At 36.7% G+C, this 20,717-nt stretch overlaps 2 protein-coding genes across 2 annotated transcripts; one reads left to right on the forward strand and one right to left on the reverse strand.

The window, feature by feature from the left end:
• Positions 1–13,352: 13,352 nt before the first annotated feature.
• LOC143539294 (putative serine/threonine-protein kinase PBL19) lies at positions 13,353–16,675 on the forward strand. Its single transcript, XM_077032643.1, has 4 exons — positions 13,353–13,759; positions 14,727–14,987; positions 15,411–15,533; positions 16,100–16,675. The coding sequence occupies exons 1-4, from the start codon at positions 13,391–13,393 to the stop codon at positions 16,646–16,648; spliced, it is 1,302 nt and encodes a 433-aa protein (XP_076888758.1). The 5' UTR covers positions 13,353–13,390; the 3' UTR covers positions 16,649–16,675.
• A 1,042-nt stretch (positions 16,676–17,717) lies between these two features.
• Positions 17,718–20,446, reverse strand: LOC143539295 (uncharacterized). The gene has a single exon (XM_077032644.1). The coding sequence runs from the start codon at positions 20,370–20,372 to the stop codon at positions 17,718–17,720; it is 2,655 nt and encodes an 884-aa protein (XP_076888759.1). The 5' UTR covers positions 20,373–20,446.
• Between the last annotated feature and the right edge of the window lie 271 nt (positions 20,447–20,717).

The raw sequence follows: 20,717 nt of genomic DNA on the forward strand, positions 1-20,717 counted from the left end.
CTTGATGTGGTTGACTATTTTGGACATTTGAAAAGGCACATTATTGACAATGACGTCGTTTCTAGCTTTCCAAATCATCCAACAAACCACTGTCGAGATAGACTGAACTGCATGACATTCCTCTTTGTTCTTTAGGATCTTCTTCGGGAATCAAGAATCTCCACTAAAGTGTCAAAATCGGCCCGTTTAGGTATAATAACCGTATCATGTATAATAGACCACACCCACTTAGAGATACTACAATGAATCATAAGGTGGTGAGATGTTTCGTCAAAGTTTTCACCAAGCACACATTGTAGATTATCCAAGATCACCCCTCTTGTTGACAACGCCCGATTAGTCGAGATGCGATCAAGTAGCAACCGCCAAGTGCAAGGGGTGGTTTATGGGGCAGGGAAAACAAATTAGGGTTTTAGGCACACATTTAATTAAGGCCTCCAAGTCCAAAAAAACTTTATAGATAAATATATTATAATGTGTAAAGTAAACTTAAAAGGTAATGTACTAGTGTGTTGGTAGGCTTGGTTATTACTAAAGTATAGGTTATGAGTTTAAAAGTTGTAATAAGCAAATTTTTTTCATAACAATTGTGATGAAAATGCCACAAAATCCTTAAGGGAGCAAGCACATCCTCACTAACCACCAGGTCGATATTTTTCCATGTACCGCTTAGTGACACCTTAATCAGGAATGATTTCCATTTATCATTACATCTGTGTACAACATAAATAATTTTCGCCCACAAGGATGTATTATCATTTTTGAATCGAGATAGCCATTTGGCCAACAAGGCAATGTTTGCAGCCCGTAGGTTGCCAATCCCGAGCCCACCATGCTCTATGTCTGAGTATAATCTTACTTCAAGCCAACCAACTGATTTTTTCATTTTCTTTCGAACCTCCATTGCGACATGTAGCGCTTCCATTGCGATAGTGAAAAGAAAGGGTGTGTCGAAACACGAGATGAATCTGACCTGATCCATGACGATGTTTCACGGATTTCGAGATGAACGAACCACGTCTTGATCTTCTTCTCCGGCTGGTTGGGATCTGCAATGACTTTTTGGGGGTGTGGAGGTGACCGCTAAGAAATCTCCAGGATCTCTTGTTCACAGACACAAAAATATGGTGGTGGCTCTTATTGAGAATAACCAACCCCTAATAAGGAGGTGGAGACCTCCTTATATAGGGAGCCTCATGGCCACCATCATGGTACCCTAATGGGTCTAGCCCAGTTAGGGTTACCTCCACAAAACCCCCTCAGCCCAATAACATTGTATTAGTCCATATAATAAAATAAGCCAAACATAATAAATTTAGGGTCGTAAAACCGGGTTTAGTACCATACCCCTACAAGCCCCCCCAAGTCCAGCGTTGCTCCTGGGCGCGCAAGCGTTTAGGTGGAGCGCTGGACTTTATGAGGTGTGTTAGGGCGTGAGGCGGTTTTTTCCCTTTTCTTCGGCCTTATCTTTATTGTCTTTGAGTTTTGGGAGGTTTTCTTCATGATGGTAACGTGTTGTGGTTTTTATGATAATGATGGTGCACTAGCATGAATAAGATATAGCACGCCGAATAATAAAAGCCTGCGCGCGAGGCGACTTGTGAGCTATGAGAATAATAAAAGCTTGCGCGCGAGGCGACTTACGAGCTATAAGAATAATAAAGCTTGCGCGCGTGAGGCGACTTACGAGCTGTAAAAATAATGAAGCCTGCGCGCGAGGCGACTTATGGATCTATGAGAATAATGAAGCCTGCGCACGTGGCGTCTTACGAGCGATAAGAATAATAAAAGCTTGCACGCGAGGTGTCTTACGAGCTATAAGAATAATAAAAGCTTGCGCGCGAGGCGTCTTACGAGCTATATGAATAATAAAGCTTGCGCGCGTGAGGCGACTCACGAGCTGTAAAAATAATGAAGCCTGCGCGCAAGGCAACTTACGGATTTATGAGAATAATGAAGCCTACGCGCGTGGCGTCTTACGAGCTATAAGAATAATAAAGCTTGCGCGCGAGGCGTCTTACGAGCTATAAGAATAATAAAAGCTTAGCTATATGAATAATAAAGCTTGCGCGCGTGAGGCGACTTACGAGCTGTAAAAATAATGAAGCCTGCGCGCGAGGCGACTTACGGATCTATGAGAATAATGAAGCCTGCGCGCGTGGCGTCTTACGAGCTATAAGAATAATAAAAGCTTGCGCGCGAGGCGTCTTACGAGCTATAAGAATAATAAAAGCTTGCGCGCGAGGCGACTTACGAGCTATAAAATGATGATAATGACTGGCCCACAAGGGCCTCCTCCGTGCAGGATGAATATCCCGGCCTGTTTTCAAAATAATAATGGAGGCACAAATGACCAGATAATAATAATGATGTCATAGGTGTTTGTGCGGCTCGTAGCCGAACCTGCAAAAACATGTCAACTAAAAGTGGATGTATTGCATGGTTCCCATCCTCGGGCAAATTATGAGGTGTGCCCAACCTTTAAGCTTGGCGCGTGGCCTATGGGTTTATGAGGATTCCCAACCTTTAAGTTTGGCGCGTAGCCATATGGGATATTATGAGGATTCCCAACCTTTAAGTATGGCGCGTAGCCATATGGGATATTATGAGGATTCCCAACCTTTAAGTATGGCGCGTAGCCATATGGGATATTATTAGGATTCCCAACCTTTAAGTATGGCGCGTAGCCATATGGGATATTATGAGGATTCCCAACCTTTAATTATGGCGCGTAACCATATGGGATATTATGAGGATTCCCAACCTTTAAGTATGGCGCGTAGCCATATGGGATATTATGAGGATTCCCAACCTTTAAGTATGGCGCGTAGCCATATGGGATATTATGAGGATTCCCAACCTTTAAGTATGGCGCGTAGCCATATGGGATATTATGAGGATTCCCAACCTTTAAGTATGGCGCGTAGCCATATGAGTACAATCATGGTTGTTCTTATCCTGATTTGGATTAGACTGTTCATTTGTTATGTCGCTTACGCGCGGCCTGCGCAATGTCTCCTTTATTCTCACGCGCAGATGTGGTGCGTGAGCGTGCATGATGCGTGAGCATCTAATATGCATGAGCGTACGTGAAGCCCAATAACATATGTGATGCGTGAGCATATGAGATGCGTGAGCATGTGATATGCGTGAGCATACGTGATGCGTGAGCATATGTGGTAGGCGTGAGCATACGTGATACGCGTGAGCATGCGTGATGCGTGAGCATGTGATATGCGCCACGAGCATAGGTTTTGGCTGTCTTCATGAGCATGTGATATGCGTGAGCTGTGGCGTAGAGTAATCGCCGGGAGCGCGCATGCGACCCGCTGTGGCGTAGAGTAATCGCCGGGAGCGCGCATGCGACCCGCTGTGGCGTAGAGTGATCGCCGGGAGCGCGCATGCGACCCGCTGTGGCGTAGAGTGATCGCCGGGGGCGCGCATGCGACCCGCTGTGGCGTAGAGTGATCGCCGGGGGCGCGCATGCGACCCGCTGTGGCGTAGAGTGATCGCCGGGGGCGCGCATGCGACCCGCTGTGGCGTAGAGTGATCGCCGGGGGCGCGCATGCGACCCGCTGTGGCGTAGAGTGATCGCCAGGAGCGCGCATGCGGCCCGCTGTGGCGTGTAGTGATCGCCGGGATTTCGCATGCGACCCGCTGTGGCGTAGAGTGATCGCCGGGAGCGCGCATGCGACCCGCTGTGGCGTAGAGTGATCGCCGGGAGCGCGCATGCGGAATCCGAAGTTGATCCACAGGAAGCGATTTTGATCCGCGGTGGCGCGCACGATCTAGAGATTTTGAATATCCACATCAGGTAGGTTTTATGTAAAACCAACAGATCTAATAGGATTTATAGATCTATGAATATGAAGTGTGACTGTTGCTCAAACGAACCCAGATCTGAAAAAATCATAACTAGATTTGGTATATTTCACTTAGAAAAAACACAGATCTAAGGGTTTTCCCCAAAAGTTCGGTGGTATTTCTTCCTGTGTATTTCCAGATCTGGAAGTATTTTTTAGATCTACGGATTTTTGGATTTCCATAGAACATATCTGAAAGAAGAAACCGTAGACCCGAGATATTGATGAACAGATCGGAGGGCCGAGACGAGAAGCGAAGCGTGGTTCATTGCCGTCCCACGGATGGCGCCAATGTCGAAACACGAGATGAATCTGACCTGATCCATGACGATGTTTCCACGGATTTCGAGATGAACGAACCACGTCTTGATCTTCTTCTCCGGCTGGTTGGGATCTGCAATGACTTTTTGGGGGTGTGGTGGTGACCGCTAAGAAATCTCCAGGATCTCTTGTTCACAGACACAAAAATATGGTGGTGGCTCTTATTGAGAATAACTAACCCTAATAAGGAGGTGGAGACCTCCTTATATAGGGAGCCTCATGGCCACCATCATGGTACCCTAATGGGCCTAGCCCAGTTAGGGTTACCTCCACAAAACCCCCTCAGCCAATAACATTGTATTAGTCCATATAATAAAATAAGCCAAACATAATAAATTTAGGGTCGTAAAACCGGGTTTAGTACCATACCCCTACAGGGTGAAAGTGCATCACCTTGACGAACCCCACGCTTAATGTCGAATACTCGAATTCATCTGTAGGCGGGCCGTTTATTAGAATGGAGGAGCGGGCCTAGTCGGTGGGGTAGCCAACATAATGTATTTACCAAATTTGAAATTTGATATGTAAAATTTTCAATTAGCTGGTTTTGATCAAATTGCAATATTAATTAATCAATAGGTGGTTGGGTTTTAATAAAATAAAAAATAAAAAATGGCATCGGAGATTAAAAAAATAAACACCGAAGCAAACAAACCCCCGTCACCGGAGATACCATTAACCACCATGCGTTCACCATCACCACCCCTCCAACAATACCTCAACTCCGTCCTCTCCCAACGCGGCCTTCCGTACACGTCAAACACCTCATCCGTCACCACCTCCTCTCTCTAACCCAGGCCCACAACGACGGCCGCCACGTCACCCTCCTCCACTCCGACGGCATCACCTTCCATGACGTCACCTACAACCTCCCAGTTGTTATCTGGCTAACGGAGTCCTACCCACGTCATCCGCCGCGATATGCTGATCAAACGCCAACACCCATTTGTCGATCCTTCGGGTTTGGTCTCGGTTCCGTATTTGCTCAATTGGGTTTACCCGGATTCGAATTTGGTTGATTTGGGTCGGAATTTAAGTAGCTGTTTTAGTAAAGACCCGATTTGTACTCGAATTTGAATGTGAATGTGAATGGGTTACAACTACTCAGTCTAATCCAACTACTAAACTACTTCAGGAGAAAATATACTTTGATCATGTCTAAACTTAGGTTTCACTTACAAAGGCAAAAGTCTTTACCACCAACAAGGCTGAAATGGCATCCTTAACACTAAAATAATACCGGATTTTTTCATTCGTCAAGTCACCCTAGAATAATATTGGATCCGTCAAGAACACGTATATGCATGACTTTGATAGAACCTTAAAGTCAAAACTAGAGTGCTATTGTCTCTTTCTTTGACAATGACATTTGAGGTCAAAATTGACTTTTAAATCTACCTAAAAATTAGGATACAATGTTGTTATGGAAGCATCTTTTCAAACTTTATTTTCTTTATACAAGTTGTTTTACAATAATGATATAAATGGCATTTTTTCTTAAGGGTAGACTAATTACTAATTCAAGTTTAAAGACTTACTCATTAGCCATCATTATATACAATTTGTGAAAAGTGAATTACGATATGCATGCTTCACAAATTCTTTAATGCTTAAACAAATATTAAAACGGGTAATTTCATTTTCAACCGAGTACTTCAACAAAGTGTGTGTATCAGAGTGAGTTCGGGACAGAAGATTGATCAAACACGTAGGAAAAGTTTAATTTCAAATCGAGATAATCAAGAAAATGGTCATCAGGAAAAATTATGTTAATAATAATAAAAAAATAATTATAGAAATTAATCTTAATCTCACATATCAATAACATTTTTTACGTCAAATAAAATAATAAATTGTACATTAAATTATAGGTAGCAGTGTAGCACTTTGGATCTTTGTTAATTATCAAGAAATTCATTGGATTAGATTAGTCAAAGAAAATAATATTTGAAAAAAAACGCAAACTAAATATTCAGATAATTTTGTAATGATTTGGACAATCAACGTTATAATTTAACATAATATTATGTTATGGTATAAAATGGTTAAACTAAACTTTTATTTTAACAGCGGAGATGGTACAAAACACCTATTTTACATCACTTACTAAGTAATAAAGTTACTCCCGATATTTTCAATAAGATGGTTTAATTTAACTATTAATGTTTTTGTTCGCGTAAGCTAATGTTTCTTCTATGATTAGGTTAGATTTGACTTTAGAACAAGTCTCCTATTTTGACTTTTAAGATGTTTGCATTAGAAGTTTCTAAAACCGAATCTTTTTCTAAATCTCAAATACAACATCGAACTGTTTCTTATTTTGCTACGACTTGATGTGTATTTTGGGTCATCCACTAACCGTGAAGTGTCAACTTATCAATTGTAACTATATATTCGATTATTTTTTAACAATATATAATAATTCTACTGTGAATACCAACTATGATGATTTTATAGTTAACTGGGATGCATTGTTTTCAGAACCAGTAAAATGTTGAGAAATGCGAGAATCGCTGAACAGCATAATCGACTTGTACATAGTGCATTGAAGATAATCCAAGTAGTAGAGAAAAAAGTGTGACAGTTACATAACCGTTTTGTGTATACATTCAAAGCATCACGTACAAGTGTATAATGCGGTTCTCATTTTGTTATCATAATTATCATTGTTAGAAAATTGAATTTTAACAATCTTAACTATGACCTATTAGACGATAATAATTCATACTAACACTTTAACCAACGATAATCTCAATTTTCATCTTTGTTGCTAAAAACAATCATAGGAGCATAATCTTGATATGAAAAAGCATATGATTTTTTGAGACTCTAATTAAATAAATAAAAATACCGATGGTTATGATATTATGTTTGTAAGCGACAAAATACGAGTTTTGTACTGTGTGTAAGCGAAGTCGGTTTTGATCATTATATGAAACTTTGAATATACATATATTTTATCTTATTTTACACGTCTCATCGCCATAGAAAACAAACTCATATATATGTCATAAGACCGCGAGTGGTGGTAACTAAGCACATATGGAGGTTTTGCAACATGTGGCATCCCAATCAGCAATGACTAGTTTTACAAAAAAAAAAAAATAACGTAGTGGTAAAAAGTCGTTAAACCCGCTTACAATAACTACCATTCCTTCTTTCTCTCTCACAACATCTCGTTGTATATACAACGAACACCTCTAAAACAAGGCTCACAACAGGGGGGGGGGGGGGGGGGGCTCGTTTTGTCCCAAAACGTGCCTCACACTATGGCTAGTCTAACAATCTCATCGTATGTTCAGTTTATGAGTGCCATAGTCTAACAATCTCATCATATGTTCCGTTTATGAGTTTACCACAACAAACTTATTTGTAGTATATTTTCTAAATTCGTGTAGTTTATGTAGCAAACTCATCACAAACCTGATATTTGTATATCTGCGTGTAGTGAGATGCTTAGTTTGCAACAAATACATTATAACGTAATGATTCCAAAAGTTGATATTTTCAAAATTTTATTGGGCATTATGGACACACATATTTAATTTTATAAAAATAACTAATAATATATATTAATATATATTAGTTAGCATCTTTGATATCGGCCACCAAAGGATCTTTAGTTTATTGGTATCAAGGAGTTGATTAATGTTATTGTAAGTGTTATTTTAAGGAGTTGATTAAGACATGTTATTTAATTTTATAAAAAAAAAGATATTGAATAGTGATAAGATAAAAACAAAAGTTACTGATTTTCAGCATTAGAAAATCAAATATCTAGGGGTATAACCAAATTGGTTTCGAGAATTAAGGATCTGAGAATGACCCGACTTCAATCCATAACACCGTAAAAAAATGATTTATACAAATAAATAAATAAAAATAATTAATATACTGTTGGATACGTTTAATTGAGATTGAGTCACCCCTTACGTACCATCATGTGACGTCTTAAAGTTCTCATGAATTGAAACATATAAAAACTAAAACACAAGAAAATAATAATAATAATAATAATAATAATAATAATAATAATAATAATAATAATAATAAAGTTTGTTCTTTTGATGAAAATAATAAATAATCTTCAATTTAGAGTTGAACTTAATTAATTCATATTCGCATTCCTTCATATCAAGAAAACGGGTTGTACTTTCTTGTAGAACAATAAAGGTGACAAATGCTGAATCATGCAAACGTGTTGAAATTTCGGATTTGGTTGCTCACATTAATTCCAAAGGCTGGAAAGAGCGTTTAGACTACTTATACCCCTCACTGGGAATCAGAGAAAGGAGAGGATAGGACCGGTATTAGTAGAATAGATGGCTTCCTAATAAGTAATTTGATGGTCTTCCGTAAAGACTTTCATGCGCACCTTCCTTCATAAGGACAGGTAACCTGGTAGGTGAGTCACTCTCCGCTAACCTGGTAGGTGGGACTTGCTCTACTTCTCTATTTCATAACACTAGCCAACCAGCGTACCTCATTGTCACTTCACCCCTCTCCTTTCAGTCGAGTGTATATAATAACCTCTCACTTTAGCTCGAGCCATTTCATCTCCTCTCAATAACAAGAAAAATCACTTTTTTCGTTTCGCTTCATCATAAGCTGTCGCTGAAGAGGCTGATGCCGCCAATCGGCTTTTCCTGAATGTTTACATTTTTTGGTTCACGAGTGATCAATAGTAGAGTAGTTGGCATCATGATCCGCTGCTCAGATGCATCTATAATAACGAACAGCGCTTCCGCAAGCCATTGGGGGAAATCCCAGAACTTCCATTTTCTTTCTTCTACACTAGGAACATAGCCGCGGTTGTCGCTTCGCTTCCTTTGCCACCGGCCATCGAGATCAAATCAGAGCTCAAACCTAGATTTTAGTATACATAAAAATTAGAAATTAGAATAGAAAGAGAGTTCTTTTTCTTAATCTCATGAACAAGATCTAAGAATCCATTTAGTTTATGGAATAAGATGGGGGGCAGATATGAGGATCAACCGGTAGTGCGCGAGGGGATTGCTTTTTCCTTGAACAGCTCTTTCAAAAAACGAATATATCTGATTCATGAGTCATAAGAAGACAATTCATGATTCAGATGCTTAATAATAAGAAGGAATAATCAAATTGAATTCATTGGGTGGTCAATTTATGGGCCAATAAAGGATTTTTGTCTTCGAAACCCGTTGTAAGGGGTAGTGCACGAGAAACGTAAAGCTAAGACAGAACTCAGCTAGGACCGAAGAGAGCATTGCCAGTTTCATTCCATTTCTCAATTGAGAAGTCAACCAACAGGTCAATCCTTCCCTTATATCATATCCCTTTTACACAGTCTTTGTTTAAATAGTGCGAGACTTTCAACTAATGAAATCTAAACCAGCTAGTTCAGTCAGATACCGGCTAAGCAACCTCTAAAGCAGCTATCGGAGCAGTAGCAGCTTGAAATTCGCATACCAAAGACGAAGGAATTCCCCACTTTCTAATGCAATACGGCAAAGCTTAGGGAGTCTGCTAGTCCAACATCAACATATTCAAGTTGGTGTACCAACTACCTAAACATAAAAACACAGATGAAGCTTCTTTACGTACATACTGAATTGTGGATCGATATAGCACACACTTGTTGATTTCACCTTCATCCACACTCATGCACATATATCTCAATCTATAGGATAGATCGATGGTATACAATTCTTACATACTTAAAAGAAAATGCATGCTCATGTATTAATGACGTAGATCGATACCCTTTATTCATAACATATAAACTTTAAAATTAAAAAGATTTTAATAATATAATAAAAAATCTTATACTTATAGTCTTATCTATAAGACTAAGATTTTTAGTCCTTTACATATATGACATGAGATTTATATTTTATGTTGAGAACTGTAGGAACTGCATAAATTACATGCACTATCAATTGCATTGATGATTTAGTGAGATAATTGATAGATTGTTATGTAGTTGACTTGTGTATCACAATAACAGCTAAAAGTACAACTTTGTTATGCGGTTCTTACAGCTTCTAACATTTTGTTTTGTTCTAATTTAAACACTTCTCTATATGTGTCTCTATATGTGTGTGTCTGGGAGAGGAAGAGAGAGAGGAAAGTGAATATGAAGTTATCATCCATGCAAATTTGCATACGAAACTCTTAAAAAATACGTCGCTTAATTAAAATTAACATCAACCAATTAATTTTAATCATTTTTTACTCAATCTCCCCTAAATTCACTCCACTCTAAATTGGTTTTAAACTTTTTAACTTTTCATTTTTCAACGAATTTGTATGCGTTTGAATCATTCAATTGAGTTTGCCTCTTATTTTCAAACAATCCTTCATTATTCATGTTAGTGCCATTAAAAAAAATAAAATTATTCATATTGGCACTCAACAATTCAATATTTGTATAACTAGAAATGAGATGAAATCAAAGAAAGATTATGAAGAGAAATAACTCAAATTATTTTTGAATTTTACTCTTTTAATTAAAACGATATATATACTGCTATAGAGAAAGGTTCGTTGAGAACTCCATTTATCATGACAACTCCATAAAACTTTATTTTAACAATAATAATTAACTTTTTTATATGTTATTATTATTTATCAAAAATATATATATAGTTAACGAGATTGCATATATGTAATACATCATGTTACATACACACATACATACATATATATATACACACACACACACTAACGTTATAATTAAAGAAAATAAGAACTTTGTGTAAATAGAGTATCTCGAGTTGTTGCATTAAGAAGTTCTCGAATGGCCACCCTTGCTCCTATATATACTTAACTAGGTTAGAGTCCGTGTTTCACACGGGTGAAAATGTAATATAAATATAAAATTATTATATGTAATATTTAAATTCAGTTATTTCATATATTAATTTTTATTTATGAATTTTTTAATAAGTTTTTGATATATTATGCACTATAATTTTCATTGAAAATAAAACGTTGGTGTTAGATTTATTTTAAAAATAAAATATTCATATTGATATTGCTATGTTAAATATTGTGTGTATAAAGATGAAATTTATGACAAAATGTTGTCACACATTTAAAAACTAAATTTACAAAGACTAAAGTTTGCTTGTAAAGAAAAATAAATAAAATATATTATACTAGTTAAATTTAGTAATATATATGATAACATACGTTATAGATTCATAAAATATACAAAATTTTATAATTCATAAATTTCTAAACGCCTCTTTGAATACAACATTGGATGTTAACTTATCTTTAATAATTTTCTGGTATTAATTAACAATATATCATTTATAAGTTAAGAAATCCAACACATCAATCACTTAAGTGGAGTTGGTAAGCATCTTTAGTTTGAAACATAAGGTCTTGGGCTTGAGACTTGTATCACACAATAATTTATTTTTCAAATTTTACAAAGTGCTATCTTCATATGAAGATGGTTGTATTTGAAGAGAAACTGGGTCATGGTTTATAACATAACTAAACAGGTTCATGCTCCATATTGTGTTTAAAAGAAGAGATAATAAAATAGGAAACTGCTCACATGACGCATCTTTGTGGCATTCTATATAGAAGCCATGTGAAAAAATTATGTTGCTTTAATATATAGTTAGATTAGATTAGATTAGATTTTAAAATGAAAAAAAAAGATGAACAATTTTAAATGGTTGTGTTAAAAAGATATAGGAAGACAATGTGATATTGTAAATTATGAAAATGTTAACAATTAAGTATAATTTTGGTTTTATACTTTAAGAGAAATTACATTTATATATGTTAAGCAAGGTTGCAAAAATCGCTAGACGGGCCTAGGCGGTCGACTGGGGAGTTGGGTGTACTCGGATTACTCGGGGAGTACTCGGAGAGTACTCGGATGTGATAAATATAAAGAAAATTAATTTTTGGATATTATATATATGTCAAATATCATAAGTTTACAAATATTTATAAAAAAAGTATGTGAATATCAATATAAATAAGATAAATGTATTTTAAATAAAAATTGCTAACCATTAATTATGAAAATGATATTTGTTCTTTAATATTATAGAAATGCGAATAATGTTCTATTTTTTTCTAAGTTAAAATCGGCTCAAGTTCACATTCTAGATGTGATTCTGGCTGAGGTTGACCAACTTTGATCGATTCTTAGTAACTAGGTGGAGTTACAGAAACTCGCCTCGGCGACATACCTTGTAGCGAGTACTCGGCCTTGTAAACCTACTTTTACAACATTGATGTTAAGTCAATAGTTCTAACACAATTACCACTTTAGTAGGGTTGGTAAGCACATTTGGTTTGAAACGTGAGATCTTGGGTTCGAAACCCGTATCACCCAATAATTTATTTTTCAAATTTTATAAAGCCTTAGGGGTCATGTGCCATGATATAATAGGAAATGGTGACATAACATCTACGTTTTGCTTTAATAGTATAGTTAGATACCATTCTAAAAATAGTACCAGCTGTGAAATAAAAGAAAATTCTTAAAACATCCCATTTTTAGAGAGAGAAACTCAAAATAGCCATTTCTCTTGAAAACTTCCTAAAGTGACCCTTAAAATCCGTCATCAAAGACAGATTTGGTTTGAAATTCTATAGAGAAAACGAAGTTTCAAAAATATCGTCTCCCCCTATTTTGAGTTGAAAATTGCATGTTGAGGAGACTGAATTGAGTTGAATATGGTCGGAGGAGACAAAGTTAAGTTGAAAATGGTCGGAGAAGACAAAGTTGAGTTGAAATTTGTCGGAGAAGACGGATTTGGTTCAAAATTACACTTATTTAAATTTTCAAGACAGATTTGAAATTATACGAAAGAAACAGATTTGGTTCAAAATTTAACGGAGCCGACAGAATAGTCAGAGGAAATGGAATTAAGTTGAAAACTTAAGTGATATTTTAGGTTTCTCCCCTTTTAAAGGATCATTTTAAAAATTTTCCCCTACGTCATTATCATACACACTATTGGGTGTTGTTTTCTTGTTATTTTGTCTCAACTACTTGGGTCAATTTGTCAACTTTGACTTGTATTCACATCCATCTTTTGTAGGTCTCATAATCTTGTCTTCTTCCAACCTTAAACTTAATATCTTTCATCTTCCAACAACCCATCCATTTTTATTTTTCTCTCCCGTGGGTTGTTTGTTCTTATATGTCTTCTTCTTCCATAATAATTTGAAACCAAAGATCAACTAACAAGATGAAGTGTTTTTACAATTACCGCAAAGATAAAACTCGAAACCGAGCTCAAAGATCAGCACCAATACTAAAAGGTGACATGACCAGTTTGAGCATGTCCCAGGATGGTTTAAGCAAAAACAGAATATTCAAATCCTCGGGTTCGGCTAATTCGCCTCGTGGCATCGTAGAGTTGTATGAGGAAAAGGGTGGGAAGTTGAGGGTGTTTACGTATATGGAGCTTCAACAGGCGACGGATGATTTTACGAGGTTGAGGAAGATCGGAGAAGGAGGATTTGGATGTGTTTATAAAGGTTCCATCAAGAGTGACGATGGTAATGGTGATCTTGTTGTAGTTGCTATTAAGAAGCTAAACAGAGATGGTTTTCAGGTATGTGTAGATGTGACGTATGTCGAGGCTGCCGCGCAGCATGTTGCTTGTTTACCTATTGTAATTGTTTGGGTGTTATTAATTGAATTTGACTTACTAAAAAAAAGTTTGGTTATAGACTAAAACTCAAGTTATATATAAGTTGGTTATAACTGATGTTTTTGGTTTTTTTATTTTCATAAGATTTTTGGATTTTTATAAATGATGTTTTGGTTATAAATGGTGTGGTTAATTCACTTATTATGGTTTTGGTTTAATTTAGTTAATGTTGGCTTTTGATGTGGGTGGATTCAAGCTAATTTCAATTTTCAAATTTTCAAATAAAATGTTATTGATCATTTTAATTTATATAAAAAATATTATCAGACTGTTAAATTTAAAAAAATAAGCAACTACTAATGTGTTATTTATAGAAAGTTATAGCATTTTTTCCCCATCATATAACATAGTATTTATAAAATTTATAATATATATAGGTTGGTTTTGACACCAGCTCAATTAATTCAGTTGTTTATAACTCTATATGCATGGTAAAACATAGCTTAATCGTAAATAGTGGTTAAGAAAATAAAGCACAACAGAGCCATCGGTTCGGTTATTTCCATTAGGTTCAGTTATTCGGTTTGTTGGTCACCTCTTTCGAACTTCTATCTAAAAAGTGAGCCCAAGCTCAACTAGTAAGTGGTATTACAAACTTGAGTTTGTGTTTGAACTCGGCGTGCTATTGCCTATGTAGTATGTAATTATCGTTCTTTACAAATCACAATTATATATTATAGAGTAATATATGTTATCTAGTTTGTATTATGTTAATTACAGATAATAATCATCAATAAATACGATTAATCTAATTATAAATTAGATTACATTGTACAAACGGTGAAATACTATTGCATGTGCATGATGCATAAGCCCGGCATCTGATCCTTTTCGTTTACGTTTGATCTAATCTTTATACAATACGCAGGGTCACAAACAATGGGTCGCAGAAGTACAATTTCTCGGTGTAGTTGACCACCCAAATTTGGTCAAACTAATCGGATACTGCGCAGTTGATGGTGAACGAGGGATCCAACGGCTGCTGGTCTACGAGTTCATGCCAAATAAAAGCTTAGAAGATCATTTGTTCAGGAACGTTCACGAAACTCTTCCATGGCAAACAAGGCTGCAAATTATGCTTGGTGCCGCAAAAGGACTTGCATATCTACATGAAGAATTAGAAGCTCAGGTATTTACTTTTATTTTTCTTAAACAGAAAATTAAAAAGGAAAATATTTATAGCAGAAAGAATTAAAAAAACAGCACCCCATAATCATGCCCCGTTCTTAAATAAACGGACTGATTTGGCCATTTAAGTAAATTTTAAAACCTAAATGGGTTGATTTGGATCACTCTTTATATAAAACATGTCAAAGTGGGCCACCAGCACCATCACCGGTAGCCGCCATAAAAAAAATATTGCGTGTGAACTCATTTGATACTTTTTCTATAATAACCTGTTTTAACTCGAAAAATTTAAGCCAAAACTCATTGACCTGAACCCAATTGATTTTTTCTTCAGACGGCCTGTTTTGATCTGTTACTCGACCTGGCCATTTTTCGAGGCTTAATACTAAAACACACTTCTTTTGGTGTTTGTAAATGATTTCAGGTCATATTTCGAGATTTTAAGACATCAAATATTCTACTAGATGAAGATTTCAACCCGAAGCTATCAGATTTTGGGCTTGCCAGAGAGGGGCCCACGGAGGGCAACACGCATGTTTCAACCGCGGTAAGCGTCTGAGTTTCTCTGTGAGAACTCTATCTACATTCTTATCATTTAGGGCGTGTTCGTTTCATGGACTTTTTTTAAAGGAATTGGAATTGGATTTGGAATTGGAATGGAATGTTTGAGAATCCCTATCATGTGTTTGGTTGGTTAATATGTATTGGAATTGGAATCTTCTTCATTCTCGGGGTTTTTTTTTTAATTTTTTTTTGTTTTTTTGAAGAACGAGGGAAACGTTTTAGTTTTTTTACATTTTTCGTTTTTGATTTATATTTTGAGTTATGATTTTTTAATTAATTTTTTAGAATTTTTTTTTGAGGGGTTTTTACTTTGCCATAAGAATCCTTATAAAATAGGTGGGATTTTAAAATCCCATGAAATGTGGGATTTGATGGGATTTAGTTTCCATTCCCATTCTTTCATTTAATGAAACGAACATATCAATTCATGGGATTTAAAATTTCATTCCTTAGAATTCCTTCCAAATCCTTGAAACGAACAGTACCTTAATATCACACAATCACCTTCAACAAGGATTGTATCTTTACTTTTTAATATTATGTTTCTAGGTTATGGGCACACACGGTTATGCAGCTCCAGACTACATCGAGACGGGCCATCTTACAGCAAAAAGTGACGTGTGGAGTTTTGGTATTGTTTTGTATGAGATGTTAACGGGTAGACGATCAGTAGACACAAACCGACCTAAAGAAGACCAAAAGTTGCTAGATTGGATAAGACGACACCCGATTAACAGTAAAAAATTTGGGATTATTATAGACCCGAGACTTGAAGCCCAGTACTCGCTTACTGATGCAAGGAAGATTGCCAAGCTGGCAGATAGTTGTTTGCTAAAGAGTGCGAAAGACCGTCCCAAAATGAGTCAAGTTGTAGAGTCTTTGAAACAAATTTTACAAGCCTCGAGTGAAGGAAGCCCGTCAAACAAGAATTTGGAAAGGGATGATGATGAGTCAGAGGAGTTGACCGAAAAGTCAAAGTCAACGGAAGTGTCCGAGTCGTCGAAGAGGAGGTTGGCTCAGTTGGCTAAGTTAAGTGAACATGTTGGAGGGTTTAGTAAGAAAGGGTTCATGATAATGCATAGAGCTAAAGTGTCTTGAAACACATGATTTATTTGAATAAAAGCATTGGAATTGGTAACAGTATCTATCTACCCGGCTTTGTATAAATTGAATATTTGTTTTCAGTCTGAATAGTGTCAAATATAGAGATGTAGATTTCAAGATTCATGTATAATATGAATTTGATTGTAAATAGACTGAAATCGTGAATAATATAATAAAACCTAGATTGTTCAACTAACCATGTACATTTATAATGTTTTTAGACGCATTATTGTATTGATTTATTGTCGAAAATATTACTTTCATGTCTACTTAACAATATATCTACTTTCATGTCTATTTCACAAGATCTAATAATCAATTCAATATTTTTCCATGTGGAGATGGTTTTTTTAAAAGTTACAAAAACAAAAATAGTTAAGCATACCTCAAGTGTCATCAGATTGAGTTTTAACGATCACAGTAAGCGATGGATATGATGATAAAATCCCTGCATACAAAAATGCATGGAAAATTGTTTCAAGATGTCTATTATATTAAAACTTGAATGAATAGAAATAGGCATCCTACTTCTAAACATCCAAATATGTTTCACGATGTCTATTATATTAAAACTTCAATGACGGCATACTAATGCATCTATGTATCCAGTACATGTGTATAGATATCCGACCAGCATCCATAATATGCTATTGCTTCATAACCATAATTATATCCTTCACCTCACTCTCATTCATACACCAATGGCAGTCTACACTAGGTTAGAATAAAATGGAATGAAGATTAAGATATTTACCGTTATTGATAAACCTCTCATATGATAAACCTCTCAAAGCTAGAATAGTGAATACTAATACACCACATACAATAACAATATGATGTATGCATATAATATCACACAACATAAAGATTGCTAAAAATAATAAAGAAAATATTTAACTATCACGAGGGATGGCAGATACCTATATGAAGTTTCTTGAAACTCAGCATCCGATAGCAATGTTTGTGCATTCCAACAGAAGCTGAAACTTCCATAAAGATCTATGTGTAGTTGATCAGAATATAAGACACTGGGTTTAACAGAGTATTTCAACTTATTGTTCATTCACTTGTTGACTTCTAACAATGGTTGCTGATGAACATGAGTAGTAGCCTCTAACGGCCTACTAGATCCATCATCAATCAATTTTATAGCAGAAGTATCCGTTTCACCATAAACCATATTTCTGTACAAAAACTTATAAGTAAGATACATAAGAAAGTCCAAAAAAAGACCTTTTCCCGATGTCTCTCTTAAAAATAAAGTTTTTTCTTTTATGTCACGGTCAGCGCATTCCAATATTTTGTAAGTTATTTCATCGAATCCAACACGTATCTGCTTCAGAAGCTGGCCCCACATCAAAGCCCGTTCTGGGAATCCTTTCTTACGAAGATGAGACAATAACAAGTTGACAGTCACAATATTGGGAACAAAAGCCATTTTAAGCAATCTCGCAGTCAAGATCATAGCACGATCCAGTGCACCATTGCAAATGGCATTCAACATTGTGTTATACGTTATCGTATTTGGAACAATCCCAGATAAAAGAAGCTCGTTAAACACTAATACAGCTCGATTCATCCTTCGACTGTCGGAAAAACCATGAATCCGGATGTTATACGTGGTTATATCCAGATCCCGCCCACTATTATACATGTTATAAACAAGATTATCTGCGCTGACCAGGTCAAACCTCTTGTAGTATCCACTTAGCAAAGTGTTGAAAGTAACAATGTCGGGCACCAACCCAATGTTACGCATGTTCTTACACATACCAAGAGCAGACTTCATCCTACGCTTTTTACAGTACCCGTTAATGATAATATTATTAGTGAACAAATCAGGATCAAGACCCCTTCGTCTCATCTCCTTCTTTAACTTTAACGCCATTTTTAACTTTCCACCATTGCAAAATCCAGCAATTAAAGAGTTGTAAGTGAAATTATTTGGGACAAGACCATTATTTTTCATTTCTAGAAACACGTTATATGCGTCCTCAACAAGACCGGATTTAGATAATCCATCAATAAACGCAGAAAACGCAACTGCGTCTGGAGCTGTATTTGTACTTTTCATAAAAAGCCACAATCTTTGAGCACCCATAACATCCCAGGTTTTGAAATACCCGTCAATTAGCACGGTAAACGCCACCCGGTTGATTGGAAACAATTTCTCTCTCATATATAACATTAACTCCTCTGCTTCTTGCAACTTGCAATTTCGTGACAAACACATGAGCAAAGAATTACATGTGGAAGACGAAGGAGTTAGACCAAATTTGACCATCATATGATACACATCAAACGCTTTTGTTTCTAATCCGTCTTTACTGTAAGCAGAAATAATAGAATTGAAGGCAATTACTGAAACAGGTAAACCCTTTTTAACCATGTCTTCTAGAAGCTCGGCGGCTTCATCTGGTCGGCCCGCCCAACATAATCTTGCTACCCATACATCTGGTAAAGAATCATCTGGAAGCAAATCAAACACTGATAAATCTTGTAACAAACGATCCACGTTCTCGTCTCTACCATACTTATAATACCCTGCAACCAAAGTGTTAAATGTTACACCGTCAGCCTTAACATTATTGTCTCTCATTTCTTCATAAAGCTTACTCGCTTGATCAATTTCTCTCGCTTTAACATAGCCATCCATCAATGCATTGTAAACAGTAGTGTTTGGAGACACACCCACATCACGCATTCGATCAAACATGTTTCTTGATTCCACAACGTTTCCCTCCTTACTCAACGCGCTAATAATCGTACTAAATGTCGCGGTACTTGGACTACACCCCGTTTCAACCATCAACTGCACCAAATTCAAAGCATCCAAAGTTCGTCCACTAACACAATACGCATTAATCAAAATATTATACGTATAAACATCCGGCTCACAACAAAACTTACTCATCAGCTGTAACAAACTCTCTCCAGTTTCAATCCGCCCCCTCTTACAGAACCCGCGAATCATCACATTGAACGTAACAGTCGAAGGCCTAGGGCCTGTTTTAACCATATCTCTAAACAACTTCCAAACACTTCCGTAATCACCTACATTAAGCAACAACTTAAACAGAATCGAAAGTGCGGTCAAACATGGAGACAAACCTATCCCTCTCATTCGTCTCACAACCTCCAACGCCTCGGAACTCATTTCAACGTTCATAAAAGCACGCATAACCGAATCAAGAACCGAAAAATCTGACTCGTACCCAAAATGCCCTTGCCATATAACATCCATCAACTCCGAACCTCTAACCACACCGAGCCTAAACATCATCCATGATAAGACATCCTGTGCTATATTCCTCAACCTCTCCATACCCAAAATATGGCATGTAACACAACAATCCCGAACCAGTCTTTCCGAATCATCCCGGAACACGATTTTAAAAAACGCAAGCGACCCGTGTCGGTTTTCAAACAGTTTCATGATCTCAGCTAACAAAATAGGACAAAAGCCACAAGAAAACTCCTTTAATATTATTAAACTTTTCTGGGTTTTAATTATTTTTACTAACCCTAATGCAATTTCACGCCGACCCTTTATATTTAAGACAATTGGTGAACTTTGCGAATGCTTAAAAGGCGTGAAATCATCAAGAAAATCGTGGGTTTTATTGGAATATGATAAATATTGTAAAATTGTGGGTTTTAGAGAGTTGTATACCTTAATGAGAGTGGTTTGTGAGCGGTGGCGGGTGGCGGCGAACATCCGGTGGTCTGCCGGAAGGTTAATTCCGGTGAGCTATGACGTTGCCGGAGGTTATTGTGGTCTAGTAAAAGTAAAACCCTTTATGGGCCAGTTCGAACTTCGAACCTTGTACTATTCGAGTTTGTCACTTAGTGCACAAAAAGGGTATTTTAGGAATCGAAACCGGGTATGCTCAACAAAAGTCAAAATCGGGTAGGACAGGAACCGGTTCTAGATATAGTCGAGTATTTACTGGGTTTTGACCAAAGTTTTCGGGTGTTTACGGGTTTTGGGTAGGGCCAGGGTCAGGTCTGGTTGGGTATAGGTAGGAACCGGTTCTGAGACGGTCCGGAACTAGGGATTTTG

This window comes from Bidens hawaiensis, unplaced genomic scaffold (assembly GCF_021521415.1).
Source record: "Bidens hawaiensis isolate Kalapana, Puna unplaced genomic scaffold, B.hawaiensis_p1.1 tig00011860_1, whole genome shotgun sequence".
Taxonomy (NCBI): Eukaryota; Viridiplantae; Streptophyta; class Magnoliopsida; order Asterales; family Asteraceae; genus Bidens; species Bidens hawaiensis.

Coding starts and splice junctions, on each gene's coding strand:
- LOC143539294 (XM_077032643.1), top strand. CDS start 13,391: ATGAAGTGTTTTTACAATTACCGCAAAGATAAAACTCGAAACCGAGCT. Junction 13,760..14,726: donor TAAACAGAGATGGTTTTCAG/GTATGTGTAGAT, acceptor TACAATACGCAG/GGTCACAAACAATGGGTCGC. Junction 15,534..16,099: donor ACACGCATGTTTCAACCGCG/GTAAGCGTCTGA, acceptor TTATGTTTCTAG/GTTATGGGCACACACGGTTA.
- LOC143539295 (XM_077032644.1), bottom strand. CDS start 20,372: ATGTTCGCCGCCACCCGCCACCGCTCACAAACCACTCTCATTAAGGTA.